Genomic DNA, 26,924 nt, shown 5'->3' with positions numbered 1-26,924 from the left:
TTCAGCATTCCTGCCCTTCCACTAAAATTAGGTGCCTGCTGCCTTGTATCAATCATCATAAAACCCCAGTGCTTGAAGGTTTCTTTCAGCATTCCTAACCTAGCCCCAGTATTTCTCATGATCACTCTGTGAAGGCCCATGAGGAAGTATTGAAGGTGGGCATACTCTGTCCTAAGGATTCTAAACTATCAAGGATTCTAAACTACCACACTTGGTCTACAAAATCAAAATTATTTTAAAAGTTCAGCAGTTTTCTTTTTACCTATTTCTCTGCAGGTATCTCCTTTTCCACTCCTTCACTTAGGATGAAAGAAAACTGTTGGGTCTCTTCACGCCAGAGAGAGGTTTATAAGTTTCTGGATTTTATTAATTCATTATATATTTCCCCCCATATTTATCTCTCTGATGAATTTTTAATAAACTATTATTTCATTGGTTATCTGGCCTGTTACTGTTAGGGTAGAAATGGCATTCTCTCTCTCTCTCTCTTTTTTTTAAAGACTACATGTTAACTCAGTTATTAATGTCCATATAAAAGTCCCACATGAAATATTAGCAGATCACATTAAAAAATATACTATGACCAAATGATAAACATATCCACTAACATCATTGCTATTTTAACCTTGCACTTGAGCTATTAACCAGTGCAATTAGAGGGAAGAAAAAAAAAAGCAAAATGTTACAACTGGAAATAATAGGTGAAACTATCACCTAATGGTGATATGTGCTCCTAATATTTTATAATCTAACAGAATATTAGCATATATTAATAACCAAAAATCAATATTTTTAAAATATGAAAACCACAAGCAGTTAGAAGACATAATGGAAAATACAATTCCATTTACAATTGATATTAGATGAGCAAATATAGTATGGAATAAACATCATGACTGTGTAAATCAGACGTGAAAAAAATTTAAATATAAATTATAATTGAAAAATTTATAATTGAACATGTTCTTTTATAAAAAAACTTGATATTAAAAAGATGTTAATTATCTTAAAGTTAATACAAGCATTATTATAATCCTAATCAAAATAATAATTGTTTTTTATTTTACTTATTTATTTTTAATTTATTTTTTAAATTTACATCCAAGTTAGTTAGCATATACTGCAACAATGATTTCAGGAGTAGATTCCTTAATGCCTCTTACCCATGTAGCCCATGCCCTCTCCCACAACCCCTCCAGTAACCTTCTGTTTGTTCTCCATATTTAAGAGTCTCTTTACTGGTTATGAATCTGTTCAAAATTTTCTATTTCTTCCTGTTTCAGTTTTGGTAGTGTATATGTTTCTAGAAATTTGTCCATTTCTTCCATATTGCCCATTTTATTAGCATATAATAGCTCATAATATTCTCTTATTATTGTTTTTATTTCTGCTGTGTTAGTTTTGATCTCTTTCATTCTTGATTTTATTTATTTGGGTCCTTTCCTTTTTCTTTTTGATCAAACTGGCTAGGGGGTTATCAATTTTGTTAATTCTTCAAATAACCAGCTTCCTGTCTTCTGCTGGTTTTGGGTTTTATTTGCTGTTCTTTTTCCAGCTCCTTAAGGCATAAGGTTAGCTTGTGTAGTTGAGATCTTTCTGCCTTCTTTAGGAAGGCCTGGATTGCTATATACTTTCCTCTTATGACTGCCTTTGCTGCATCCCAGAGGTTTGGGGCTGTGGTGTTATCATTTTCGTTGGCTTTCATGTACTTTTTAATTTCCTCTTTAACTTCTTGGTTAGCCCATTCATTCTTTAGTAGGATGTTCTTTAGTCTCCAAGTATTTGTTATCTTTCCAAATTTTTTCTTGTCGTTGATTTCGAGTTTCATAGTGCTGTGGTCTGAAAATATGCATGGTATGATCTCGATCTTTTTGTACTTGTTGAGGGCTGATTTGTGTCCCAGTATGTGATCGATTCTGGAGAACGTTCCATGTGCACTGGAGAAGAATACATATTCCATTGCTTAGGATGAAATCTTCTGAATATATCTGTTAAGTCCATGTGGTCCAGTGTGTCATTCACAGCCATTGTTTCCTTGTTGATTTTGTGCTTAGATGATCTGTCCATTGCTGTAAGTGGAGTGTTGAAGTACCCTACTATTATGGTATTATTATCAATGAGTTTCTTTATGTTTGTGATTAATTGATTTATATATTTGGGTGCTTTCATATTTGGAGCATAAATATTTACAATTGTTAGGTCTTCTTGGTGGATAGACCCCTTAATTATGATATAATGTCCTTCTTCATCTCTTGTTACAGTCTTTATTTTAAAGTCTAGATTGTCTGATATAAGTATAGCTACTCCAGCTTTCTTTTGATGGCCATTAGCACGATAGATGGTTCTCCATCTGCTTACTTTCAATCTGAAGGTGTCTTTAGGTCTCAAGTTGGTCTCTTATAAACAGCATATAGATGGATCTTGTTTTCTTATTCATTCTGTTTCCCTGTAACTTTTGATTGGAGCATTGAGTCCATTGACGTTTAGAGTGAGTACTAAAAGATGTGCATTTATTGCCATTATGTTGCTTGTAGAGTTGGAGTTTCTGGTGGTGTTCTCTGGTCCTTTCCAGTCTTTGTTGCTTTTGTGTCGCGACCGGCATGACAAACACCGAGGTCAGGGTCCTGAGGGTAGGAGAATGCAAGAAAAAAGAGAGAAGAGAAAGTTTGGGAACAGGAGGGTCCCCTGGGCTGATGGCCCAAGTGATGGCTTTATTGTTGCTGTACACAATCTTTTATAATATAAGACTCTTATGGATCAGGTCATTCTAAGAATAAACAGGTTTCACATGATCACTGCCAGCCAAAACATTTAGTTCTGTATACCTTGTGAACTTTCTGAACGGGTCACATGACCTTGTTGATAGATTGCTAGCAAAATACAGTTCCCATGTTTGTTTCTATCTGACTCGGGGTAGAAAAAGGGAGGTAGCATTACTGCCAACACCTGCAGACCACAGGCTTCAGGAATTAACTTTCTCAGCCTTGACAAGGCTTTCGTATGCCCTTGAAAGTGGGGGAATGGGAGGGGGAACCACCGGGTTGGCTTGAGTCAAGAGGGAACGTTGCTCGACCTGGTCTCAGCCTGGCGCTGGGGCCCCGCCCCCCACACTTTTGGTCTTTTTTTTTTTCTGTCTTTTCTCCCTTCAGAGAGTGCCCCTTAAAATTTCTTGCAGGGCGGGTTTAGTGCTCACAAACTCCTTTAGTTTTGGTTTGTCTGGGAAATTTTTATCTCTCTTTCTATTTTGAATGACCGCCTTGCTGGATAAAATTCTTGGGTGCATATTTTTCTGATTCAGCACATTGAATATATCCTACCACTCTTTTCTGGTCTGTCAAGTTTCTGTGGATAGGTCTGCTGCAAACCTGTCTGTCTTCCTTTGTAGGTTAAGGACTTTTTTCCCTTGCTGTTTTCATACTTGCCTGAGTATTTTGTGAATTTGACTATGATAGACCTTGTTGATGGTCAGTTTTTGTTGAATCTAATGGGAGTTCTCTGTGCTTCCTGGATTTTGATGTCTGTGTCTTTCCCCAGGTTAGGGAAGTTTTTCACTATGATTTGCTCACATAATCCTTCTACCCTATCCCCTTTTCTCTCTCTTCATCTTCTGGGACCCCTGTGATTCTGATGTTCTTCCTTTTTAATGAGTCACTGATTTCTCTAATTCTTAAATCATGCCCTTTTGCCTTAGTCTCCCTCTTTTTTTTTTCTGCTTCATTATTCTCCATAAGTTTGTTCTCTGTATCACTGATTCACTGCTCTGCCTCATCCATCCTTGCTGCTGTGGCATCAATTCAAGATTACAGCTCAATTATAGCATTTTTTTTATCTCATCCTGACTAGCTTTTACTTCTATCTCCACAGAAAGGGATTCTAATCTATTTTCAACCTCAGCTAGTATTCTTATTGTGATTCTAAATTCTTGTTCAGACATCTTGCTTGTATTTGTGTTGATTAAGTTCCTGGCTGTTGTTTCTTCCTGCTCTTTATTTTGGGGTGAATTCCTTCATTTTGTCATTTTGAAGAAAGAAAAGGAATTAATAAGGTAAAAAAAATAAAATTAAGAATTAAAAACCACACACACACACGCAAAAATCAAATAAATGATGCTAGATCCTAGGTGTATTTTGGTCTGGTTGTTGAAAGGAGGTTGATAGATTAGAGAAAAAAGGGAAAAGAGAAAAAAAAAAAGGAAAATGCTTGAAAATTGGAAAAATGAATACAATGAAATAGAATAAAATGAAATGAAATGAAAGAGGTAAAATAGAAGTTGAAAAATTTACAAAAATGCAAAAAATATAGGAGCAAAAAATTAAAGAAATTGTTTTTAATAAAAATTGAAAATAAAAATACAATTTTCTGGGGCGCCTGGGTGGCGCAGTCGGTTAAGCGTCCGACTTCAGCCAGGTCACGATCTCTCAGTCCGTGAGTTCGAGCCCCACGTCGGGCTCTGGGCTGATGGCTCAGAGCCTGGAGCCTGTTTCCGATTCTGTGTCTCCCTCTCTCTCTGCCCCTCCCCTGTTCATGCTCTGTCTCTCTCTGTCCCAAAAATAAATAAACGTTGAAAAAAAATTAAAAAAAATACAATTTTCAATTTTTGTATTCAAGAAAAAGAATATAAACAGAAAAAAATTGAATAGATGGACCAGTGAACTGACTGAAATATGATTGAAATTACATCGTTTTCCCCTAGAAGTCAAATTATGAAGCACTTTATAGTCTGTAAACTAAGCAGGCGGAGAGACTTGTGGTGTTCCTGAAGAGCAAGGTTGGCCCAGTTGTGTGGGGCTTAGTGTAACAGCTCCGTTCTCCACTAGATGGTGCTACTTAGCTTACTGGGGTGGATTGTTGTGGTGCTTGTAGGTGTGTATGTGCATGCATGGGAAGGGTGAAAATGGCATCACCCAGGTACCCAGTCTCTAGTATCGGAACTCTGTTCTCCCCAGTCAGCAATTGCGCACCTGTCCTTTGTCTCCGATCTGTCTACTCCCCACTTTTACACTGTCCATGACCTAGCCATCAGGTTGCCAGGTGGCACTTCCCTCCTGAGTTTTTTAATTTTTAATGTTTATTTTTGACAGAGAGAGAGAGAGAGACAGAGCATGAGTAGGGGAGGGTCAGAGAGAGAGGGAGACACAGAATCTGAAGCAGGCTCCAGGCTCTGAGCTGTCAGCACAGAGCCCAACACAGGGCTCGATCTCATGATGGTTCATGAGCTGAAGTCATGGTGACCTGAGCTGAAGTCAGATGCTTAACTGACTGAGCCACCCAGGCACCCCATTTCCCTCCTGAGATAAAACCTTCACTTCCCAATCCCTCACTTCTGAGGGACTGTGGCTTTGACCTGCTCAGATCCTCTGGGGCAGGGTCTCACCAAGCAATGGCCAGGTGACGGCCGCCCCCAGGAATGTTCGTGGGACATGCTGCTGCCGATGCCCAGAGACTATGGCTGGCTGCCAGCCCGCCCCAGTAAAAGTTCACATGATTTTGTAGCCACACTGTTTCAAGGATTATGGTAAGTCACAACACACATCTGGCACCAGGCTTCACCCTTAATGTCCTTGTTACAGCACCAGTGAATGTGGTTGATCTCTGAGGTCTGCTGGGACCAGGTGTCTTCATAGCCTCTACCAAATGTCCTCCCAGTAGGTGAGTTGCTTCTCCCTGTGTGGCCCGAGGACCCCTGGACTTCACTCTCTGCTCCTGGGGATTCTCCTTTCCCACCAGCGCACCACGAGTTATCGAGTGCTGGAGTTTCAGACTCTGTGCTTCTCCTGCTTATAGAGTCTTAATGGAATTTAAACCCTCTCTTTTTTCCTTTCTCCCTTTTTAGTTCAGTCCCTGTGGCTGTTTCCACTTTTCCACTTTCTCTCCAGCTGCTTTTGGTGGGGGTGCTTTTCCCATACTCTCCCCCCATCTCTGTCCTGTCTCTACAAGCAAAAATAGCTTCCTGCCCTCCGCAGCTTCTCTCTCCCCTAGTTCACCTCTCCCCACCATGTACCTGATGAGTTCTGTGGTTCAGGTTGTGCAGATTGTTGTTAATCCTCAAATAAGTTTTCTAGGTGTGCAGGATGGTTTAATGTTGATCTGGCTGTATTTCATGGACACGAGACGCAAAAAAACTTCCCTGCTGTTCTGCCATCTTGGCCCCTCCAGGAATGGCATTCTCTTATAACTTTCTACATTCTAAGCAGAAGGTGACACCTGGCATTTACATATAAATGATTATTTTTTTTCTCTCTCTCTCTCTCTCTCCTCATACACACACACACACACACGAATATATATACATACACACACCTATACACATGTATGTATATGCGTGTGTGTGTATATATATATATGTGTGTGTGTGTGTGTGTGTGTGTATATATACACACACTTTTGAAAAAAGTTATTCTAATTCACAAAAACTTTTTGGGAATTCTTCTTTCATACTTTCTTGAAGTCATTCATCACAGTCCTTTGAATATCCTTAATGGTAGAAAATCTTTAGTTCCAAAAATCATATTTTCTCTAAAATAAAAATGGCATTCAAAATTAAGTTTGTAAATAATGCTGACAATGAAATTTAGTAATGTTTTATCATGAAAACAATGTAATTATAAAATAGACTGATTTTCTTATATGTCTCTTAAACAACTTTGAAGGCAATTTTATACAAGCAGTTCAAAACTGCTTTTGAGTGATAACAGCATAACTGAAATAAGAAAACTATTTCTAATGATGGCTGCTTAATTATAGAATAGTAATTTAAACCAAGTATTGAAGAACATATAATTTTTAAGTTCATTTTTATTGCTCATATATCTAGTCTTGAAAAATACTTTAAAATATTTCAAATTTTAGGTGCACCTGGGTGGCTCAGTCAGTTAAGCGTCCTACTCTTGGTTTTGACTCAGGTCATGGTCTCAAGCCCTGTGTTGGGCTCCATGCTCATAGTGCAGAGCTTTCTTGGGATTTTCTCTGCCCCCTCCCCCCCCCCCCACTCAGGTGCATTCTCTCTCTCTTTCAAAATAAATAAATAAATTCAAAAAAAATTTCAAATTTTGTTCTTCTTGTACTGTTAATAATGCAATTCAATTGTTAATATATTCAATTGTTAATATATAGCTTACCATTTTATGGTTTTCTTTCTAAATGGAAAAATAAGTTTTTTTTTAGTTTTCTTGAAAACATGTCATAGCACATCTTCACTTTGTTTACAACTAATTTTAAATGACTTGTTTTAAGAGGAAGATAGATACATTTCATTCGTGTAAACAAAAGTGGAAATTTTTGCAAAATTTTTTTTGCAAAAATACCACAGAAAAGCACTCATTTATGGGATCAGATGTGGCCAAAGTTCCCAGCAGAGGGCAGCACTCTATGTGAAATCAGAAATTGCTAGGGAAATGCTTCTGAACTTTTGCCTCATGTGCCAGAGACAGTTATTGAATTTTATCTATTGAATTTTAAACAGTTATGAAATTTTGGAACACTTTCTTTTGAGGCTGAATATTCTTACTAGGTGCTTATTTATTTGATTTTTTTCTGTCAAATGGTAAAATTTAAGGACATAAAATAATAATGACTTATTGCAAATGTTCTGCCTTCTGTGTAAGATACAATTTCTTTTAATTGTTGAAAATGACTTCTTTTGAAGTTCACTTTGCATCCGCACGTATTAAAAATTGCAGGATTTATTGCATAAAACCATGTTTACAGCATTCTTACTTCTTATGGGTTTATGAGTGTCTTAATGTCCCCATTAAGACATTCAGTTTTTTTGTTCTAAACTGTTTTCTTACGCTTTTTATTCATATGGAAGATTTTTCATATGTCAATTTCCAACCAACAAATGTATTATTTTTGAGCTTAAAATTAAGTGTAATCTCCTTTGCAAATGCTTTTTTTGCTGACTTATTTTATCTTTCTTTTTCTCTCCTGTAGTTCAATTCTGTATGCTCAGATATAGCAAGAAGAGGTTGGTGCCCTCACCAACATTCTGTAATCGTATCTTCTACATTAATGCCTAACCTAACTTTTTCCTTTCCTTTCTTTTCTTTTTTTTATTATAAAATATATATACTTACATTAGAATTTATAAAATATATTTGTACTGTTTAATTAATAATGAAAGAAAACAAAAACTAGTATAAGCCAAGTCAAAAAAAGAACGTTGGCAGCATCCAAGCACACCCACTTAGTTCCTGGCTTCCTCTCTAATTATAATCCTATCCCTCCAGCCTGGAGGTATCCACTATTCTGGCTTTGCGATAACCTTACCTTTTTTTTTTATGCTTTTACAACCTATATAGGCATTCTTAAACAATGGTCTGGTTTTGCCTGTTTTGAACTTAATATGAGTGGAATCATACTATTGGAATTTTTTTCATATTTTAAACTTTTCATTTGCATATTAAAAATTGTGCATTCCAATAATTAAAATCATCTGAACACAGAAATGGTACTCTGATTAAATTGCATTTGCAGCTTACAGGACATCTTGTACCAACTTGTTTTTTATTCTAGATTTCACTGTTGTCCCACCTAGCTTCTTCCTTCACCAACATACAAGTTCTTTTCCTTCCCTGCCCAGCCAGACGTGCAGATGGAGGAGGCAGCCTCAGTGTTCCTTCTCAGTAGTTCTGATTCTTTGATGAGGAAAGGGGCATCAGTCATTTAAATCTGATCCAACCTCTTTGCACCTTATATTATTAAAGAACTAAAAGAAGTAAAACAAGAAGGCAACGCTTGTGGAATGTACAGTGCATATTGGTGGCGCACTTCTCATTACGATTTGCCCGCTTGCTTCTCCTGTTCAGTTGTTTCTTTTGAAGACAGCGGATTTTTCTCTTGTTTTTCTCCCTTCTTCAATTTTGACTTAATCGAATTTCTCCATCTCAGCCATATGGGGTTTGTCAGACATGGTTGCAAAGGAAGCAGAGCAATGCTTTCCAGCAAGCAGAGTCCGATCTGCACAGTGGCTGCTGCCAAGTGCCCTGTTGGAATTCTTTTTATCCTACTTCTTGTGTTTACTATAGTGTTTGCAATGCCATCCATACTATAGCATTTGGCTATGTCATTTTCTTAGTGCTACACTGTTTCATTGTATTAACATTTCACAACTCATTCATCCTACTGTAAGTAGACATTCAGGTTGTTTGCAGTTTTTGGTTACTGTAAATAAGACTGCTGCTAATCCTCCTACACATGCATGCTGGGGCCTATGTTTATAGCTTTTAGGGTATGTACTGGCATTCTTTAATATTTCCCTGGTGAAAAACCTCTTGGATTTTGGTATCCAAACTTTAGAATATAAATGTCTTTGTAATAACACTTGTCAGCTGATGTTTTTATGAAAAATTTGTATTCATGTTCAAATGCAGTACTACATTTTAAAGAAAGCTCTGTGTGTGTGGGAGGGGTGGTTGTAGGGGAAGTCTTGAATTATATTCTAAGTAGAATTGTTAAGTGTTAACGTTTTGAAAGGAACAGTTAGAATCAACAAAGGGCATGTGTGATGGTTAATTTTATGTGTCAACTTGACTGGGATGGGGGTGCCCAGATATTTGGTTAAACATTATTCTGTGAAGCTGTTTCAGGATAAGATTAACATTCAAATAGAGTGAGTTAAACAGATCACCCTCTGCAATATGGGTGAGCTTCATCTAATTCACTGATGGTCTGAATAGGAAAAAAGGCTTAGTAAAGGAATATTTGTTTTCTTTGCCTATCTTCCAGCTGGAACATTGGTGTTCTCCTGCCTTCAGACTTGGACTTGGACTAGAACTATACCATTGGCTCCTTCCTGGGTCTTCAGCAAATTCCTGGGTCTGGACGGCAGATCTTGGGACTTCTCAGTCTCCATAATCATGTGAGCCAGTTCCTTACAGTAAATCATATCATATATAAATTTCCAATCAATTGGGTTTCTCTAGAGAACCCAGACTAATACAGCATGTTGCTGTTGCTGTATACAAAGTAATTGTTTGAAATAACCATATTGATCATTTAATGAACATTTCAGTCATTTTACATATTAACATGACAGCTTGTCATGTATATATGTATACATATATACATATATATATGTATTTTACTGTGAATTAGTTATGTTTTAGGAAATTGGTTGAGGTTTTGAGTTAATATATAAAATGTTATAATTTTTCTTATTTAAAATATTGATAAATAGACTTTCAGTTATCATTGTTTTAAAAGTCTAATTTATAGAAATAGGTTTCTGATTTTAAGTGGAGAATACCTAAAGTGGGAAATGCTATACCTAAAATGGAAATTCTGGGTCATAGATCGTATGTATCTTCAACTTGGTTAGATAATACCAAGTTGTATTGCAAAAGTATGGTACAAATATTCTTACCAGGTGTCTGTTGGAATTCTGTTGCTTACATCCTCACTGAGAGGGTAACCAAGTATCCCAATTTTTGAGGAAATGGACTGTTTTACAGAAAATGCTTGTTATAAAACATAGAAGGGAATATAGAATTGGAAAAAAATAATTTCACAGACCCAAATGATATTATAGATTAAGGGAAGTATTATTAATTGCTGTCAAAAATCATTAAGTAAATGGTTGATGGGAAACTTAGTTAATTGCTAAAAGAAAGTCTCACACATGACTTTTTTAATAGCAAGGGGAAACCTTATCTGTTCAGTGGAGAGGAAAAATAACTTGGTATAAGAATCAATCACCTGCAGCATTACTATTGTTTCTTCATAAAATAATATGTGCCTTTTGATATAATGTCACATGAAGTTACCATTGCCTATTAATTATTCTAGGAAACAATATTTAAGTTGGATTTATTATGCCTCATATAGAATGTGCAATTTACAAGAAATGTCGGATATAGACAAACAAGTTAAAAGAGAGCATAGCAAAGAAACCAGAAAAATTAATGACGTTCTGTAGGAGATAAATTAGGCTGGATTCTTTAAAAAGTTACTATAGTGAAAAAGACATTGTGGTTGATTATGAGAAACCAATGGACATAAAAACCAGATACAACTGACTCTACATTTGATATTTGAATGGACAGACCACCTATATGTGATATTTTGGGATCAAATGGGGACTTTTGAAAATAGTCTCAATATCAGAGGAGATAAAATGTACTGAAAGAAAAGTAGAGGTCATTTACTGCAAAAAGTAGGTTGAGGAAAAACATATGCAGTATGATTTTATGTTGAGGTGAAACTGCAAAGGAGTGTGTGTGTGTGTGTGTGTGTGTGTTGTAAAGACCTGGAAATACAGAATTAAGGTAATTAGTAGTGGTGGTCTCTGGTGAGGAAGGATTGATTTCATAATTTTTTTCTAATTTTCTACAATGCATATATGCTGCTTTTGTAATAATTTTTAAAAAACGCAAACTAGATAATAAAAAGTTATTCAATCTAGTATGTCTCCTGGTAAAAATGAAGGTATAGAGACAAGTTTCTGCCTAATAATAATCGTATGCATGACTAGCATCTTATATGCTAGATAATCTTCCTGAAGTAGTGATCACTTTGATTATTATTAAAAAGACCACTCCATAGGGTCATAAATCATCTAGTGTCCTCTTCTTCTCCCTTGATTATGTGCATTTAATATGGATCTTAAAATAGGTACAACATGTCTTACTCTATTCTTCCAGCATTTATAGTTTTTGTTCCATCATTTTCATTGCTATTATAGTTTATTAAAGCAAACATAAATTGATTGAAATAAATTATGAAGAGTTTATGTGCAGATCACTATAATTATGAATAATTTTTATGCTCCCATTTACTTAATTGTATTATATAAATATAAATATAAATATATATATATACACATATATATATGCACATACATGTATGTATTTTTAAAAACACAAACCTTTTCTTTCTCCTACTATCTCTTGGAAGCATGGGTTATAATCTGTCAGTTTTATTGCATCTTTATTTACATGAGAAATTCTTCTGTTGATTGATTTAATTATAAAACAAGGATTAGACAGTACTGATGCATGAATCAGGGAATATGAAAGTGACTAAATAAGGCTCTTTGTCCTCAAGGAAATCCCAATCCAGAAGGGAGAGGAAAAAGACAGGTGCTATATAGATCTGTAAACAAAATAATTTCCAAAGCAATATAATTTCATTCATTTTCTTCAGCAAATATTTATAAGTATTTAGATGCTAGTCTCTGTGCTAGATACTGGGCTTCAGAAAGAAAATACACTTTCTTCCCGTGAGTTACCAATGGTCCAAGATAGACTAATAAACAGAAAAACAGACTAATCACAATCAGTATGATTAGTAGCACTGACTCAGTGGTTTCTCAAATGGGGAGTATTTTGCTCCCCAGAGGACACTTGGCCATGCCTGGAGATATTTTTGATTGTCATGATTGGGGTGTGTGTGCCACTGGTAGCTACCAGGTAGAGGTCCAGGATACTCCTAACATCCTACAATGCACAGGACAGCCCTGCACAACAAAGAGTTATTAGGATAAAAATGTCAATATTGCTACTGTTGAGAAATCTTATGCTAATCATTGTGTTTTGGGGTTTGTATAAGAGGTGTATCTAACCCAGTGAAGGTGAGTAGGGGAGAAGAGTCACGGAATGCTTTCACTGAATCTGGACTGAAAGTTGAGGAACAGCTGGACTTAACCAGACAGAGGACACCAGATGTGTTACAGGAGGTATGTGCGGAGTGTTGTGGGAACATGAGGGAAGGAAAGTCTAGTTTCAGGGGATGATGGGGAGTGGGCATGCAAAGACAATTGTCATGGAAGACTGCTCAGGGCTGTTTGAGCTTGTCCAAAAGGATTACTAGTACGTTGTCAATGGACATAGGTATGTGGGAGACGGTGTTGGAAAAGTTCTTGAATGTCATTTCAAATTGAGGTAACTCTGCCAAGAATCATTTTGAGAAGTGGTGTATTTTTAGTCCTATAAAACAACAAGACTGCGTATGCCAATAGTAATTCATTGTACTGTAGGGGGTCATCATATTTTTTAGAAATCACATATTTAAAAAATGAATTTAACTCAGTTGCAGTGATGACATATGATATATTAATTGCAGCTTTAATTTCCAAATACTGTATTGGAGAATTTTCAGATCTATCCCTTATTAATTTCTAGTTAAATTCTGTTATGGTCAAAAGACATACTTTGTATGATTTCTATTCTTTTAAATTTGGTGAAGTTTATTTTAAGGGCCTCAGTATGGTCTATCTTGTTGAAGATTCCACATACACTTGAAAGAAATGCTTACTCAGATGTTGGATGGAGTATCTTATAAATGTAAATAATATGACATTATATTAACAGATTCGTTGATAGTGTTGCTTATGTTTCCTGTGTCTCTACTGATTTCCTGTCTATTTGTCTTAGCAGTTACTGAGAGGAGTGTTGAAGTCTCAGACTGTAATTGTGGATTTATCTATTTCTCCTTTCAGCGCTCTCAGTTTTTGTTTTATGTATTTTGAGGTTATGTTGTTAGGAGTGTACATAGAATTGTTAGCTCTTCTTGGAGAATTGACCCATTTATTATTCTCTGATTTTTCTTTTAAATATTGGTAATAATCTTTGTTCTGAAGTAACTTTGTGTGATAGGATAGCTACTCCAGCTTTCTTTTCTTCGTTTTTGCATGGTATATCTTTTCTCATCATTTTACTTTTAATCTATCTGTGCTTTTATATTAAGGGGGTTTCTTACACATAGTGTATACTTAAAAAAAAGTCCAGTTTAACAATCTCTGTTTTTAATTATGTGTTTAGAACATTCACAATTTATCATTTTTAATAAGGTTAGATTAAAATCTATAATCTTACTTTCTATTTGTTTTATCTGTTCCTCATTTCTTTTATCCTTTTTCACTGCTCTTTGGTTAATTGAACATTTTTCTTATGATTTAGTTTATCTTCACTATTGGCTGATATATTTATACTTAAATTTCTTTAGTAGTTGCCCTAGGATATATCTTCAATTAATCAGAGACTGCCTTCAAATAATATTCTGCTTCATGTGCTTTTCATTATATGGTACTGACTTTGAAAGAGTATACAATCACACCTATTACTAATTACATTATTAAAAGTTCTGAAAACTATATACTTTAGTCTGTGTCTAACAAATGCTTAACGACTGCCTCGCAGGACAGAAAGAAAAAAAAAAGCCCTGCTTTGTAGTGTTTGATGGTTTCTGTGGCCTAACCACTCCAACCATGGCCAATTTCAAGCAACCACTGTGACTTCACTGAATGTGGAGATAAGAAAAAAAATGAGCACAGTCATTGCATTGAGTCAGTACAAGCCTGCTCCAGTATGCACTACTTATCCGATTAGGTTCTCTTTTCTTGTTAAGACCTGTCTTTGGTTTTTGGTTACTATTGATTTTTCTAGGACCTGGTACTTTAATTCTAAGGCTTTCCAATGTCCAAGGAATCTGCAGCTACAAGGTTTCACCCTTTTGCAAATTTATATTCTCTTATTGCTCAAGACTTCAGTTTCATTAAAAATTATTATATCCCCCTCAGAGGATTTCTTTCTACTTTCAAAAACATATCCAGAGGCTCCCATATACCAATCTGTATCAACTGTACCCAAATCAATCTAAACTCAAAACAAAACAAGGAGATGCATCAAGGCATTTTGCAATTAAAAGTTGTTTATGACAGCTAGCCAGGAGTCAACTGCCCTAACCTTGGGGCTTAGAGCAAATTTAATTTGGGGAAAGGATCTGGGAGGGTTAAAGAACAGCTTTTGCATTTCTTACCAAGAGAACATGACTCATTGGATTGATATAGGTTAGCTAGAAGGTCTGTGTTTTAAAGATCTAAAAATAGCTGCCTTGGTGCTCACTCATAGCCAGCTACTAACTCTCCCTGGGTGAGTCAAGTGATGACTGTGGCCTAATAAGATGACATCCTAAGTTGTTATTTACAACAGGGCAGGGGAAATGGAACAAATACTGAACATTTGGAACCTTCTGGGAGAGTCTGTTGTGAAACAGTCTTAAGAGTATTTCAATTCCAGTGTCTCTTTATAGAACAGAGAGCCTGAACCGCTCATGGGAATGCTAAAATAAAGATTTGGGTGGGGGTTATGTGTTGAATAGAAAAATTACAGAAGCTAGTGCTCAAGACTTTTGACTGAGAACTCAAATGCTGAGAGACCAGGAAGGGTCATAAGGAGACTACAATATATATTCAGGATAATATTTTGAGTAATTGTGGACTTTACTGAGCAAACAAAAAAATTGTGGACTTTACTGAGGCTAATAATTTCTTGTGCTATCATTTTTCCATATTCTAGGATGAAAGCAGTAAAAAAGGATTGAAAGAATCTTGAGGCTAATTTCTTATTGCTTACTCCCTTTCTTTTAATCTCCCTATGCCATGCCATCACTATTTTATCAACATTCTTCTAAAGGAGAAATGGGGGAGGCGCCTGGCTGGCTCAGTCCGAAGAGCATGTGACTCTTGGTCTTGGAGTCGTGAGTTCAAGGCCCACATGGGGTGTAGAGGTTACTAAAAATAAATTAAAAAAAAAGGAGAAATTGAAACATAAAACACATCATTATGATAAATAAAGCATGAAGGCAGGAGTTGTAAATCATTTAGATTTTCTTAGGAATAGTGATTCCAAAGCATTCCTTAGTTAACTACTATTGCTATCAATTATCTTGACAGCCAAGAAATTCAGATTTGGGTTTTTTCCCCCTAAATGTATACTTTCATGTATACTTTCATTCATACTATGAATTAAAGAATACCTGCTTAGATTTATCCTAATAAAAGTACCTTAAACCCACAAGAATGATTTTAAGTTACATTATAGCTACTTCCACATTGTCTTGTTTCTTTTAAGCCATGTATTTTTTCTAAGATAAAAGAAATTTGGGGTTCCTGGATGGCTCAGTTGGTTAGGCATTCAATTCTTGATTTCAGCTCAGGTCATGATCTCACAATTCATGAGATCAAGCCCCACACTGGCTCTGTGCTGGTGGTGCAGAGTCAGCTTGGGATTCTCTTTCTCCCTCTCTCTCTGCCTCTCCCTGCACTCATGTACCTGTGCTCTCTCTCTTTCAAAATAAATAACTAAACTAAACTAAACTAAACTAAGAGGAATGCATACTCATTATCTAAAAAATTGGAAAATACAGATAACACTTGTAAATAAAACAGAAAAATCAACCATTACTCTAACACTGAGAGAGAACTACTGTTAACATTAATGGTATTTTATCTGCATCGCCTTATGCATATAATTTTTTTTAGGTTTATTTATTTTGAGAGAGAGAGGGAGCATGTGTGCGCAAGTGGGGTAGGGGCAGAGAGAGAGAGGGAGAGAGAGAATCCTAAGCAGACCCCACACTGTCAGTGCAGAGCCTGACGTGGGGCTCAAAACTAACAACTGTGAGATCATGACCTGAGCCAAAATCAAGAGTCCCTTAACCAACTGAGCCACCCAGGTGCCCCTGCACATAAATACTTTTAAAACTTGGAGTTATACTGTATATATACAATTTCAAACACTAACATTTCTACCAATTCTATATAAAAGACACGTTCCTTGTCCTATAGAATGTTTAGACTCTAGTTTTATTTGCTAAGTTGTATTCTGCCATACGGATGCTTCATAATGTAATGATGCTTCAAATATTCCATCAGTAGAGTTCCCTTTTCTGTAATTTTAAAATTCCTTATCTCTAGTCCTTTATCTCTAATTTCAAAATCCAAACAGCTGTGAAAATAAAAGTGTTTTTGGAATTCATCTGAGGGCACCTGGGCTCAGATCTAACTTGGTGACAAGACTCACCAAAACTGATGTGAGGCTATTGACTATCTGCGTTTATTCCATTAAAAAATTTTTTTTAATGTTTATTTATTTTTGAGACAGAGACAGAGCATGAATGGGGGTGGGTCAGAGAGAGAGGGAGGGAGACACAGAATCCAAAACAGGCTCCAGGTCCTGAGCTGTCAGCACAGAGCCCGACACGGGGCTCGAACCCATGAACCGTGAGATTGTGACCTGAGCCAAAGTCAGATGCTTAACTGACTTAGCCACCCAGGTGCCCCTGTGTTTATTCCATTTAAAGGGAGATATTTCCAGGAATAAATATTGATAGATTATGGGGTGTTGCCCTAAAGCTGCAGGGGCTTAGTCTATGCATTATGAAGTCAAAAAAAATGATGAATCCCCCAAAAATTCCTCTCTAAGGGTTTCAGATAAGAGATCATGAATTTGTTTTAGATATTTTTGTTTTCATAAATAATATTGCAATGAACATTTCTGTGCTTACATTTTTTTACTTAGTATAATTTCCACAGGGCTACGCTTTACTGATAAAAAAGAAGTGTTGAACATTATCAAGTCTCAAGTTTTTTTACTTATTCCCAGAAATAAGCAATATAAAAGATGGCTCAGTCTATGACATTCTTACTTGGCTTAGTAATTAAAAATTGGACTTATTCAGTAGGCATCCCCAAGTTTCACTGCTAATTTAATTTATATGTCTTTGATGAATAGCAAACTTAAAATTTATTTATATTAAAAAATTATATTCTCTGAGTAATAGTCCTTTGCTCAATTTTCTATTGGATTGCTAGTGTTTTTCATAATAATTTATATTTTTGACAAAATTAATTCCCTTTCTGTATTATTTATGTTAGACATTATTCTAATTTTTCTACTAATTTTGTTTTTGATATTTCATGTAGTTAAATATATTGATTTTGCAATTATGTATTTTATTTTAAAAGCATAATATTTGCAATATACAATATACTCTGTATTATCTATAAAACGTAAAATAATCTAAATCAATATATAATTAACATCCTTAGTAGCTCGGTTTTTGCCTGCTACATTTGCTGAAATTCAAAGGAGGGTATATTAGAGACTTCTAATGCTACCATCTGTGTCGATTTTTAAAGTGTATTGTAGTTTTGGGGAGCCCGGGTGACTTAGTGGGTTAAGCATCTGACTTCAACTCAGGTCATGATCTCACAGTTTGTAAGTTTGAGTCCCCGGGCTCTGTGCTGACAGCTCAGAGTCTGGAATCTGCATCAAATTCTGTGTCTCCCTCTCTCTTGGCCCCTCTCCTGCTCACACTCTGTCTCTCTCTCTCTCAAAACTAAATAAACATTAAAGTGTATTATAGTTTTTATATTTGTTATTATATGAGAAAATTGTCCATTACAGGGACATTCTTAATAATAGACATAACTTTATTATGAATTGAAATATTTATCAATTTATTTATTTATTTTTATTTATATTTATAATGTATTTACTTGAGTTTTCCTTTGTTCAATTTTACTATCATTACCTGTCTTTCCTTGTATTTACCTTATTATATATATCTTGACCTATCACTTTTCTTTTTAGCTTATTTGTGCCATTTTGTTTAATATTCTTTAAAATAATTTTACAGTGCTGAATTTAAGCTATTTAGATTTACTGTTGCAATAGGTATATCTGTTCTGTTGCGTTTTCTGATTCTTTTATTAATTCCTTGGCATTTCTCTTTTATGCCTTTTTAAATATGTCATGTGTTTCCCCAGTATTTGTGATGGTAAATGTCCTATTTTAAAATTTCACTAGTATTATATTTAAATTAAAAATATTTATTTTGTATCTAATTGTCTGATTCCATAATTGCATGTTGTTATTTGAGTTCCCATGACGTAAATCCCATAACTTAACTCACTTTCTTTCCCTTCTCTCTATCATTGTTAATATAATTTAATATGTTATTTTCCTAATATAACCTAGCAGGAGAGAGGTACTAAATAAAAAAAATTAGAAAATATTGAGATTGCCATCCATTGTGATTCTCAGACTTATCCATGGGACTTGCAATAGATTCTAAGAATAAGTTGTTCATCAATTTTGTTCTCAGTGTTGTTGTGATATTATGTTTTTGTGTTTTTGTATTTTACTTGGGAAATGGAAGAAACAATTTGAAAATAAAAATCTGATAATGTTATCCAGACACAAAGTGGGAGCTTTTATTTTTATTATAATTATTTTTTATTATAATTATTTTTTAATGTTTATTTTTGAGAGCGAGAGTAAGCGGGGGAGGGACAGAGAGAGAGGGAGACACAGAATCTAAAGCAAGCTCCAGGCTCCAACCAGTCAGCACAGAGCCCCGGGCCCCCAGGACTTGAATCCACAAACTGTGAGATCATGACTTGTCAAAGTTGGCTGCTTACGGTGGGATGAGAGCAGTCCCCAATCCTTAAGATAGTTTGGAGAGGATTTTAGAGCATGTTTAGGTTGTTAAAACACCCTAATTTAATTTGAGATGACTTTCTAGTCCTATGTCTATTTCTCTTACTTCTTGGCTCCATTGTTTGGCATAACCACCCAAAGCAAAGTTTACTATATTTTTGACTAAGAACAAAAAAAAGCTATTGACTGTAACATTGCTTTCATTTGGGGGATGTATGTGGGGGGGAAGAGAGGGAAAGGAAGATATGAAAACAAGGAAGGACTGAATCATTTTAAGATACTTTACTTGAGTTATTTAAGGACAAATGTAGCCTTCTATTCATTTTCTTCCATTCTGAAATAAAATTGAGCTTTAATGAGCTTAGGTCCAGGGAACAAAATGTGATGCTACCATTTATATTCATGTATCAAACTCATGAGGTGCTTCAGTGGAATGATTCTCAGAATTGTGTTTGGGATGTTTGTATGAACTTTTTGAATTTCAGTCTTTTACTCAAGTGTTAACTCTAGGCAAGATAGTCCACAGACACAAAATTATAATGTTATTAGCTCTCAGAAAACATAACAACACAAAAGTGCAAACATGTTCTAAGGTTTGTGAGTTCTTAAATACTTCTGTTGTTGATTTTTTTCATATAATAGAATAATACAGCTTTGGGTAAAAAAATAATAAAATTGTAATATTTATGTAAATTTTGATTTACTTCCTATTTTCATTGCCTTTTGCCTTAAAATGGAAATGCTGCTGTCATCCTGATATTTATAGAAAACAAAATGTCCTCCAATTTGAATCCATTTAGGTTTAATCCCTGAGTTCAGTTTCATGCAATGAATGCTACATTCTCTCTAACTAGAAAAAAGAAACAATTTATAGAGGTTTGTTTATGAATACACTGTAATCTAAGAATGAGCAGTGTTTTTATGGAAAAAAACCAGACCTTTATGATTGTAATCCAAATGAGAGGCAATTAGGCTTGTTTTTATTAGAGATTAGTACGTCATGTTAGTTTAGTTTAGAAAGACTTAAAAAAAATAAAATGGGAATCATAAATATCAGCTCCATCACTGCTTAAACAAAGCAGCCATCACTGCTGTCAACCTTACGTCTTTGTTCATGACACATCACATCTTTGAATTATCAATGTTGACCTGACCTGGCTGACCTAGAAATTGAATAATTATTTCAAAGGATTTTATTAAATGTCTGTCTATTCATGTTCACATATATTCAGTTTTTGTTGGAAGGTCCTCAAATTTCTGAGTTCAGTTTAGGCACTGAACTACTATAGAAATGAAAAACTATACAGAGGTGCAAATAAACTTGTGAGGGCTATTAGTGTAGAGAAATGGCCTTAAACCTTTCTGACATTTATACAAGCTTGAATGTCATTTCATTATGTTTTTGCAGCATCTATGGATTACAAGCTATGGTATATGTTAAGGATATGCAATGTTCAAGTAAATTAATGAAATACTTGCTTATGTGTAATTTTATCCTTTCTGTATAATGAAATGAATCACATTTCTGTTAGAGGGTTTTCATGAAATATCGTGTAGCTCCCTTTCACTTCTCCTGGGTCTGTTAGAAGATTATCCTCTTTCATAGGTCACATCATGGGAAAACACTATGAGAAGGGGAGAAGAGAAGTTAGGGAACATCTTGTGTGTTAGCTTATCCTATAGTGTAGCTAAATACCATCCCTGCATATTCATTTGGCATCAAGTCCTTCAGGATATGGGAGAAGGGGGTGGAGTAGAGAAACAGTGACAGCAGATGTGCAGGAAGATGTAAGTCATGTGAACTTTTTCCTTTCTTTCTTCTCCATCTCATTTAATTGCCATTTATCTTTCCCATGGCTCAGACCAAAAGTCTTGGAGACAACCTTGGAGACAACAAACTTTCTTTATCTCACCCCTACTACTGATTTCTTAGAAATCAGTTGGCTCTAGTTTTAAAATTTATTTATCCAACAGAGAAACAACAACAAGAGATCTGAACAACAAAATTAATAGCTATGTAGAACACAGAACCAACAATGACAGAATTTATCTTCCTTTTAATGCCCATGAATGTTTAGCAAAATTGACCATATGATGAATTATAAAGCAAGATGCACAAGTTTCAAAGGATGGGAATCTTTCAGTGTATTCTCAGATTACAGTAGAATTAAGTTAAATGATTTAAGAAAGAAAAAAATGAAACTATTATGATACTAACATTAAGCGTCATACCAGTGAACCTAATGAATCTCATTCACACTAAAGACTTCAGTTTGCATTAGCAGGGCTCCTTGTACCTTAATTAGTTATTATTATCGGCTATCCTTAATAAGAAATGTTGATGTAAAAGTAGATTCAGATGTCACCAAGTCAAGAAATAGCTCAAGAGGTTGATGTCTGTGTAAATAAACACATTAGATATGGTTAATGTAATTAAACTTGGAGTGGTATTTTAAAGTCAAAATAGCTATTAATTTACAACATAGCTCAGAACTTAGCCATCTAAATTTGCTTAAGACCTTAGCAAGTTGTTGTATAGACAAATGGGAAGATATTAGGTTGCTAAGTGATTACTGTAATTTTGATAATTTTCTTTAAAGCTCTGTTTGTGTACATTAAAATATGTTTACCTTGGAGTCTTATTGCAACCTGATCCAATTAAACAATATCAATATCAGAGTGCACACCCAATTAAAACAAGAGGAGTCAGGTGTTATTTCTTTATTGAATTTTTTGAATTACTCTAGTCAGAGATGCCTACTCAGTAATGATTTACTAATTGAAGAAGCATCTCTTCAAACTATCTCCCTATTGCTCCCTGTGTCAGCACCTGCTTTTCATTCATCCTAGCTTAAACATTCTACCTGTGATTCAGACCTAAGATTACTACTAAAATGCTCATACTCAGGAAACATGTCTATTAGCTATGTAACTCCTTGGTTTCGCCAATATAGGCTTTAACATCAGTTTCTCCAAAACCAGGGGAGAGGAAACATGGCAGGTACAGAATGTGTATGTCTGGTGTGTGCATACTGGCTCTAGAAGGACCTAGTAGTTACAGTAGTTATGTCTAAAGTGGGATTTAGATGTGGGTTAGCATCTTCCTTTACTTGGTGCAAAAATGCCATCATCATAAAAATGCACTTACAATTTTAAGATATGACTAAGTAGTTTTAAATACTACACAGTTAAGTGGCCAATTTCAATGATCCTCCCTTAATCTTACCACTTTTTTTATAACTGCATTTTTAAAATTCTGTATGCCCCATATACCAAATCTGATTGTTTAAATCTTAGAATAAAACCTAAACTGCCTGGTTTAGGGTCGTAAGGGAATTTAGACAAATATCATTCATTAAATCACTCAAAAGATATTTCACTGTAGTGGGCAATTTGACAGACAGTGGATATATATAGAATAAAGAATTTAAAATCACTGCTTTATGAAACTTACAATGTAGTGCAGAGGAGGGTGTTCATCAAGTCAAACAAATGTAAAAGAATAAAATGATGACTACTATGAGGAAGTCTTGGTGGTGGGAATTTCTGTGAGAAAATTGTGTTTGAGCTGAGATCTGAAAAATAGGAGCTAATCAGGGAACTCTCTCAATATTTGACTAATTTTCCAGGAATAGTACCAGTTCCTCAAAGCCTTTATTATTACAGTTTTAGTTATCATTACTTTGAAAAGGTATTGTAGATAGTTATCTTTTTTTTAATGATTATTCTGAGTTGAGATAATATCATTTTAATGCTATTTTCATTGGGCCATTGAAAGAGCAACACAAGGGAAAAATAAGGAAAATATGTGAATGGTTATTTTTCATTTTCTTGGCTCTTGGGCTCATTAATTTTAATGTTACACCAGGCAATTTCTTTAACGTTTTATAAAAGGAGTAGGGATCATCATGTCTCCACTCCTCACTACCAAGGAACATGTAGTTTCTGTCCCCATTGAATATCCTTCCTTTTTAAAAAAAGTTTATTTATTTATTTTGAGAGAGAGAGAGAGAGACAGTGTGAGGGAGGAGGGGAAAAGAGGGTGGGAGAGAGAGAATCCCAAGCAGGCTCCATGCTGTCATGACAGAGCCTGATGTGAGGCTCAAACCCACGAAACCATGAGATCATGACCTGAGCCGAAACCAGGAGTCGGACGCTTAACCAACTGAGCCACCCAGGCACCCCACTATCCTTCCCCTTTGAAGTGTACATTTATATTGTCTTTTCTCATCTTCATCATCATGAACTCTGTCCCACCACATCTCCAGCACAAAATTCAAATTCTTTGGATTGACTAAATAGGTTAGTCAAAAAGTAGCTTTCTGCTTCATCATCATCCTGGGTGAGTTAGCATTCTAGTTAATGTGCCTTCTAATATCTCACCCTTACAATTCCTCAGCCCCTACTAAACCACTGACTTTTAGCTCTACATAAGCCTCCCATAATGACACCCTGGAGCTTAGCTTCACTATAGCTATTCTCCAGTATTTTAAAACCATAGACTTTGTAACTCTGACCACAACCTGCTTACTATCTACCAACTCCTTTCTGCCTACAGAAGTGGCAGTTTAGTTACTATCCCTTTATGTTCTACTAATTACCTGATTGCCTTCTGTTAAAGCTTGAGCCTACTCTTAGCATAGGATTAGGTTGATGATACCCCCCTAGACTTCCCAGTCTTTTCCCTCCTTGACAGTCTTCGGGGCTCTCCTTCCAAAAGTTCAGGTCTGATTAGCTTACCCAAAAATACATCTTTTAGTTGCTCCTCTGGGCTCCTGAACATTGGTTGAGAAATTGCTAAACCATGCTGATTGGTCTCTTCAGATTCCTGCTATTCAAACTCAAATGGGTTTTCATAGCTATTTGACAATTCCTGTTTTCTAGTTATTCTAAATCTTTTTGCTCTCCCCTGAATTCCTTAACTTCAACCCTAGCGCTGCCTTCATACTCTTAGCAGGTGACTTTATCTCCTAATTTATAGTTTTTAAGAACATACATTGTTTGATGTTCCTCAGTTTTTAAAAAATAGTCTATATACCTTTACTTTCCATTTTCTCTTAGGAAGAAATATCCCTCCTCTTATATAATAAATAAAACACTATTTCATTTAGATTTTTCTCTAGTTATTTATGTACTGTTGGAACATAGTACACAGTTGGTTTATTTAAACTAATATTAGATTTAGCAGTCAGTCCTATCCCTACCTGTGAAATGAAAGTATAAATAGTCTTTGTTTATGTGGGTTTCATGAGTAATGATGGTTTATAAACTTTTAGTGGGTCTGAGAACTTAGGGTCTGAAGTCAAGGGTCTGCTCTTTTTCTATTAGAACTCTTGAACTCAGCCTATCTTTTACCTTTACCTTCCATTCTTAAAAGGAAACTTGAGGACAGCGGAAGAGTCAGAATAGTGTCTTCTACTCAATGCTGTGATCCTGGAGCAAACATTTCTCAGCCCCGTTGCTATGAAAAGGAAGCATTGGTGGGGCTCTTCGGAGCCAGGCTTGGTCTCTGGGAAAAAACTCTTTTCTTGGTAAGATAGCCAATTAGAAAGTTTACATGAAGGAATTCATTACAATGGCAGCTTGATTTACTGGGAAAATGTTTTCAGATTTGAACTGAAAGTGTGTTGGGGTTGTTTTTTCTTTCTTGTTTCTTTGTTTTTAATTGACTGAGACTCTTGAAGAGCCTTCATCAAATAAATGGAATGGAAAATTCCAAATAGTCCATCAAATAATCTAGTGGAAAATTGCTTAAGGTGAGGTCTTTTCAGCAAGAAGCGTTTTCTATTCTTTCTGCTGCCAGATTTGAAGACTTCCAGTTATATCATTCTATCAGCTACTAAATTTTTAGTGTGTTGATTTTTAAAAAGCAAATGCATTCTTCAACTCTGAATCACGTCATTTTAGGTGAACACAATAACATCTAGAGAAGAAAATTATAATCACACTATAAACACTATTTTATAACCTGTTTTTTTAAATGGAAAAACACATTGTGAAAATTTTTAATGGATTTAAAATTCATTAAATACTTAAGTGGATTTAAGTATTATTTAATAGCATTATCTTTATTTTATTTTTTTTTTATATGGAACGCTTCACGAATTTGAGTGTCATCCTTGTGCAGGGGCCATGCTAATCTTCTCTGTATCATTCCAATCTTAGTATATGTGCTGCCAAAGTGAGCACTAATAGCATTGTCTTTAAAGATAAATGATTGGTTGGTTGTATCCTATATTTTTAGTTTATTAGCTTACATATTGAAACAAGATAGTGGCAAACTCAACCATAGCCTTAGTTGAAAGAGCAAACTGCTGAAAAAGTAATTTGTGCTAATGGCTCTAAACTGGTATCATTTATTTCTATATTACCAGAAACTGGTACAAAGCCTGGTATATAGTAGGCATGCAGTAAATGTTGAATTTAATTTTTGCACACATTTTTATTATTATTAAATATGGGTTCTAAGTAAAAGAAACTCTCAGTGTTTAGTCTCATTCTTTTGTTTGCTTTACTTACAGATGATTTATGAATAGAGTTTGATATTGCAGTTCATTACCATGGTAACAATCATAATATCACAAACTCCAGACTTTTTAAATGACACTTAATAAGTGGGAAAAGGGATGAATAAGTGTTTCATTTGTATAGTGACATCATGATGGCTAGCAGTGATAGAGAAAGAAATAACATAGGTATTCAGATAAAAATTTGTAAGTTTGACTACTTTTTGAGCCATGGGAGAGTTTTTCGAAGTTATTGGATTTCAGAGATGGATATATTTGGCTTATCTATAATTTATAAAACATTATCAATAAAAAAGTTACAGGATTTATAGGATTTGGAATCAAGAGAGCTGGATTTTAGGTTCTCCTCTGTGAGAGTTAATGCCATCATATAATATTTCTGAGTTTTAATTTATAAAGTGTGGACAATATTCCACTGACAACAGCACAGGGTTGCATCAGCAGTACCAAGTGAAGTTATACACGTGAACACATATTTTAAAGCATGATGCAAATTACAGATATAAGATGTTACTGTCCTTCATATGGAAGCTGATTTACTGTGATTTTCTATGACCTAAACATGATGGAGAGTGGATCCTTGGTTTGCAATATGTGTCACTCCATCTCAGAATGGGGTTTCTTTTTGGGATATGAAAATGTTTGAAATTTGATTCTGGCGATCATTGTGTAGCTTTGTGAATATAATAAAAACCACCAAATCTTAACACTTTATTTAATTTTTTAAATTTTAGTGTAGTTGACACACAATGTTACATTAGTTTCAGGAGTACAACATAGTGATTTGACAAGTTCATACATTGTTCTGTGTTCATGACAAGTATAACTACCATCTGTCCCATTACATCACTATTACAGTATCATTGACTGTGTTCCTTATGCTGTGTCTTTTATTCTTGTGACTTATTCATTCCACAACTGGGGGCTTGTATTTCCTACTCCCCTTTACCCATTTTTCCCTCCCTCCCCACCCTTCTTTCCTCTGGCAGCCATAAGTTTGTTCTCTGTATTTATAGGTCTGATTCTGCTTTTTTGTTTATTCGTTTTTTTTTTCTTCTCCTCCTGCCCCTCCCTCTCCCCTCCACTCCCCTTCTTCCTCCTCCTGCTGCTACTTCTTCTTCTTCTTCTTCTTCTTCTTCTAGTCCACATATGAGTGGAATCATATGGCATTTGCCTT

General features: G+C 35.2%; 1 protein-coding gene, 1 non-coding gene and 1 pseudogene across 2 annotated transcripts in view; 1 reads left to right on the top strand and 2 right to left on the bottom strand.

Moving 5' to 3' along the window:
• FBXO4 (F-box protein 4) overlaps window positions 1–9,958 on the top strand; it is a 55,988-nt gene extending 46,030 nt beyond the window's left edge. Inside the window, exon 6 of the mRNA XM_023238755.2 lies at window positions 9,727–9,958. Coding sequence (XP_023094523.2) covers window positions 9,727–9,863 — 137 coding nt within the window. The 3' untranslated portion in view covers window positions 9,864–9,958. The remainder of the gene's footprint in view (window positions 1–9,726) is intronic.
• On the bottom strand, window positions 8,776–8,911 carry LOC101093664 (annotated as a pseudogene).
• A 15,344-nt stretch (window positions 9,959–25,302) lies between the features above and the next one.
• Window positions 25,303–25,409, bottom strand: LOC111556728. The gene has a single exon (XR_002736444.1). It is a non-coding gene; the product is annotated as a U6 spliceosomal RNA (small nuclear RNA).
• Between the last annotated feature and the right edge of the window lie 1,515 nt (window positions 25,410–26,924).

This window comes from Felis catus, chromosome A1 (assembly GCF_018350175.1).
Source record: "Felis catus isolate Fca126 chromosome A1, F.catus_Fca126_mat1.0, whole genome shotgun sequence".
NCBI classification, from domain to species: Eukaryota; Metazoa; Chordata; class Mammalia; order Carnivora; family Felidae; genus Felis; species Felis catus.
The sequence above is the reverse complement of the archived record's forward strand: the minus strand, read 5'-3'. Positions and strand labels throughout refer to the sequence as shown.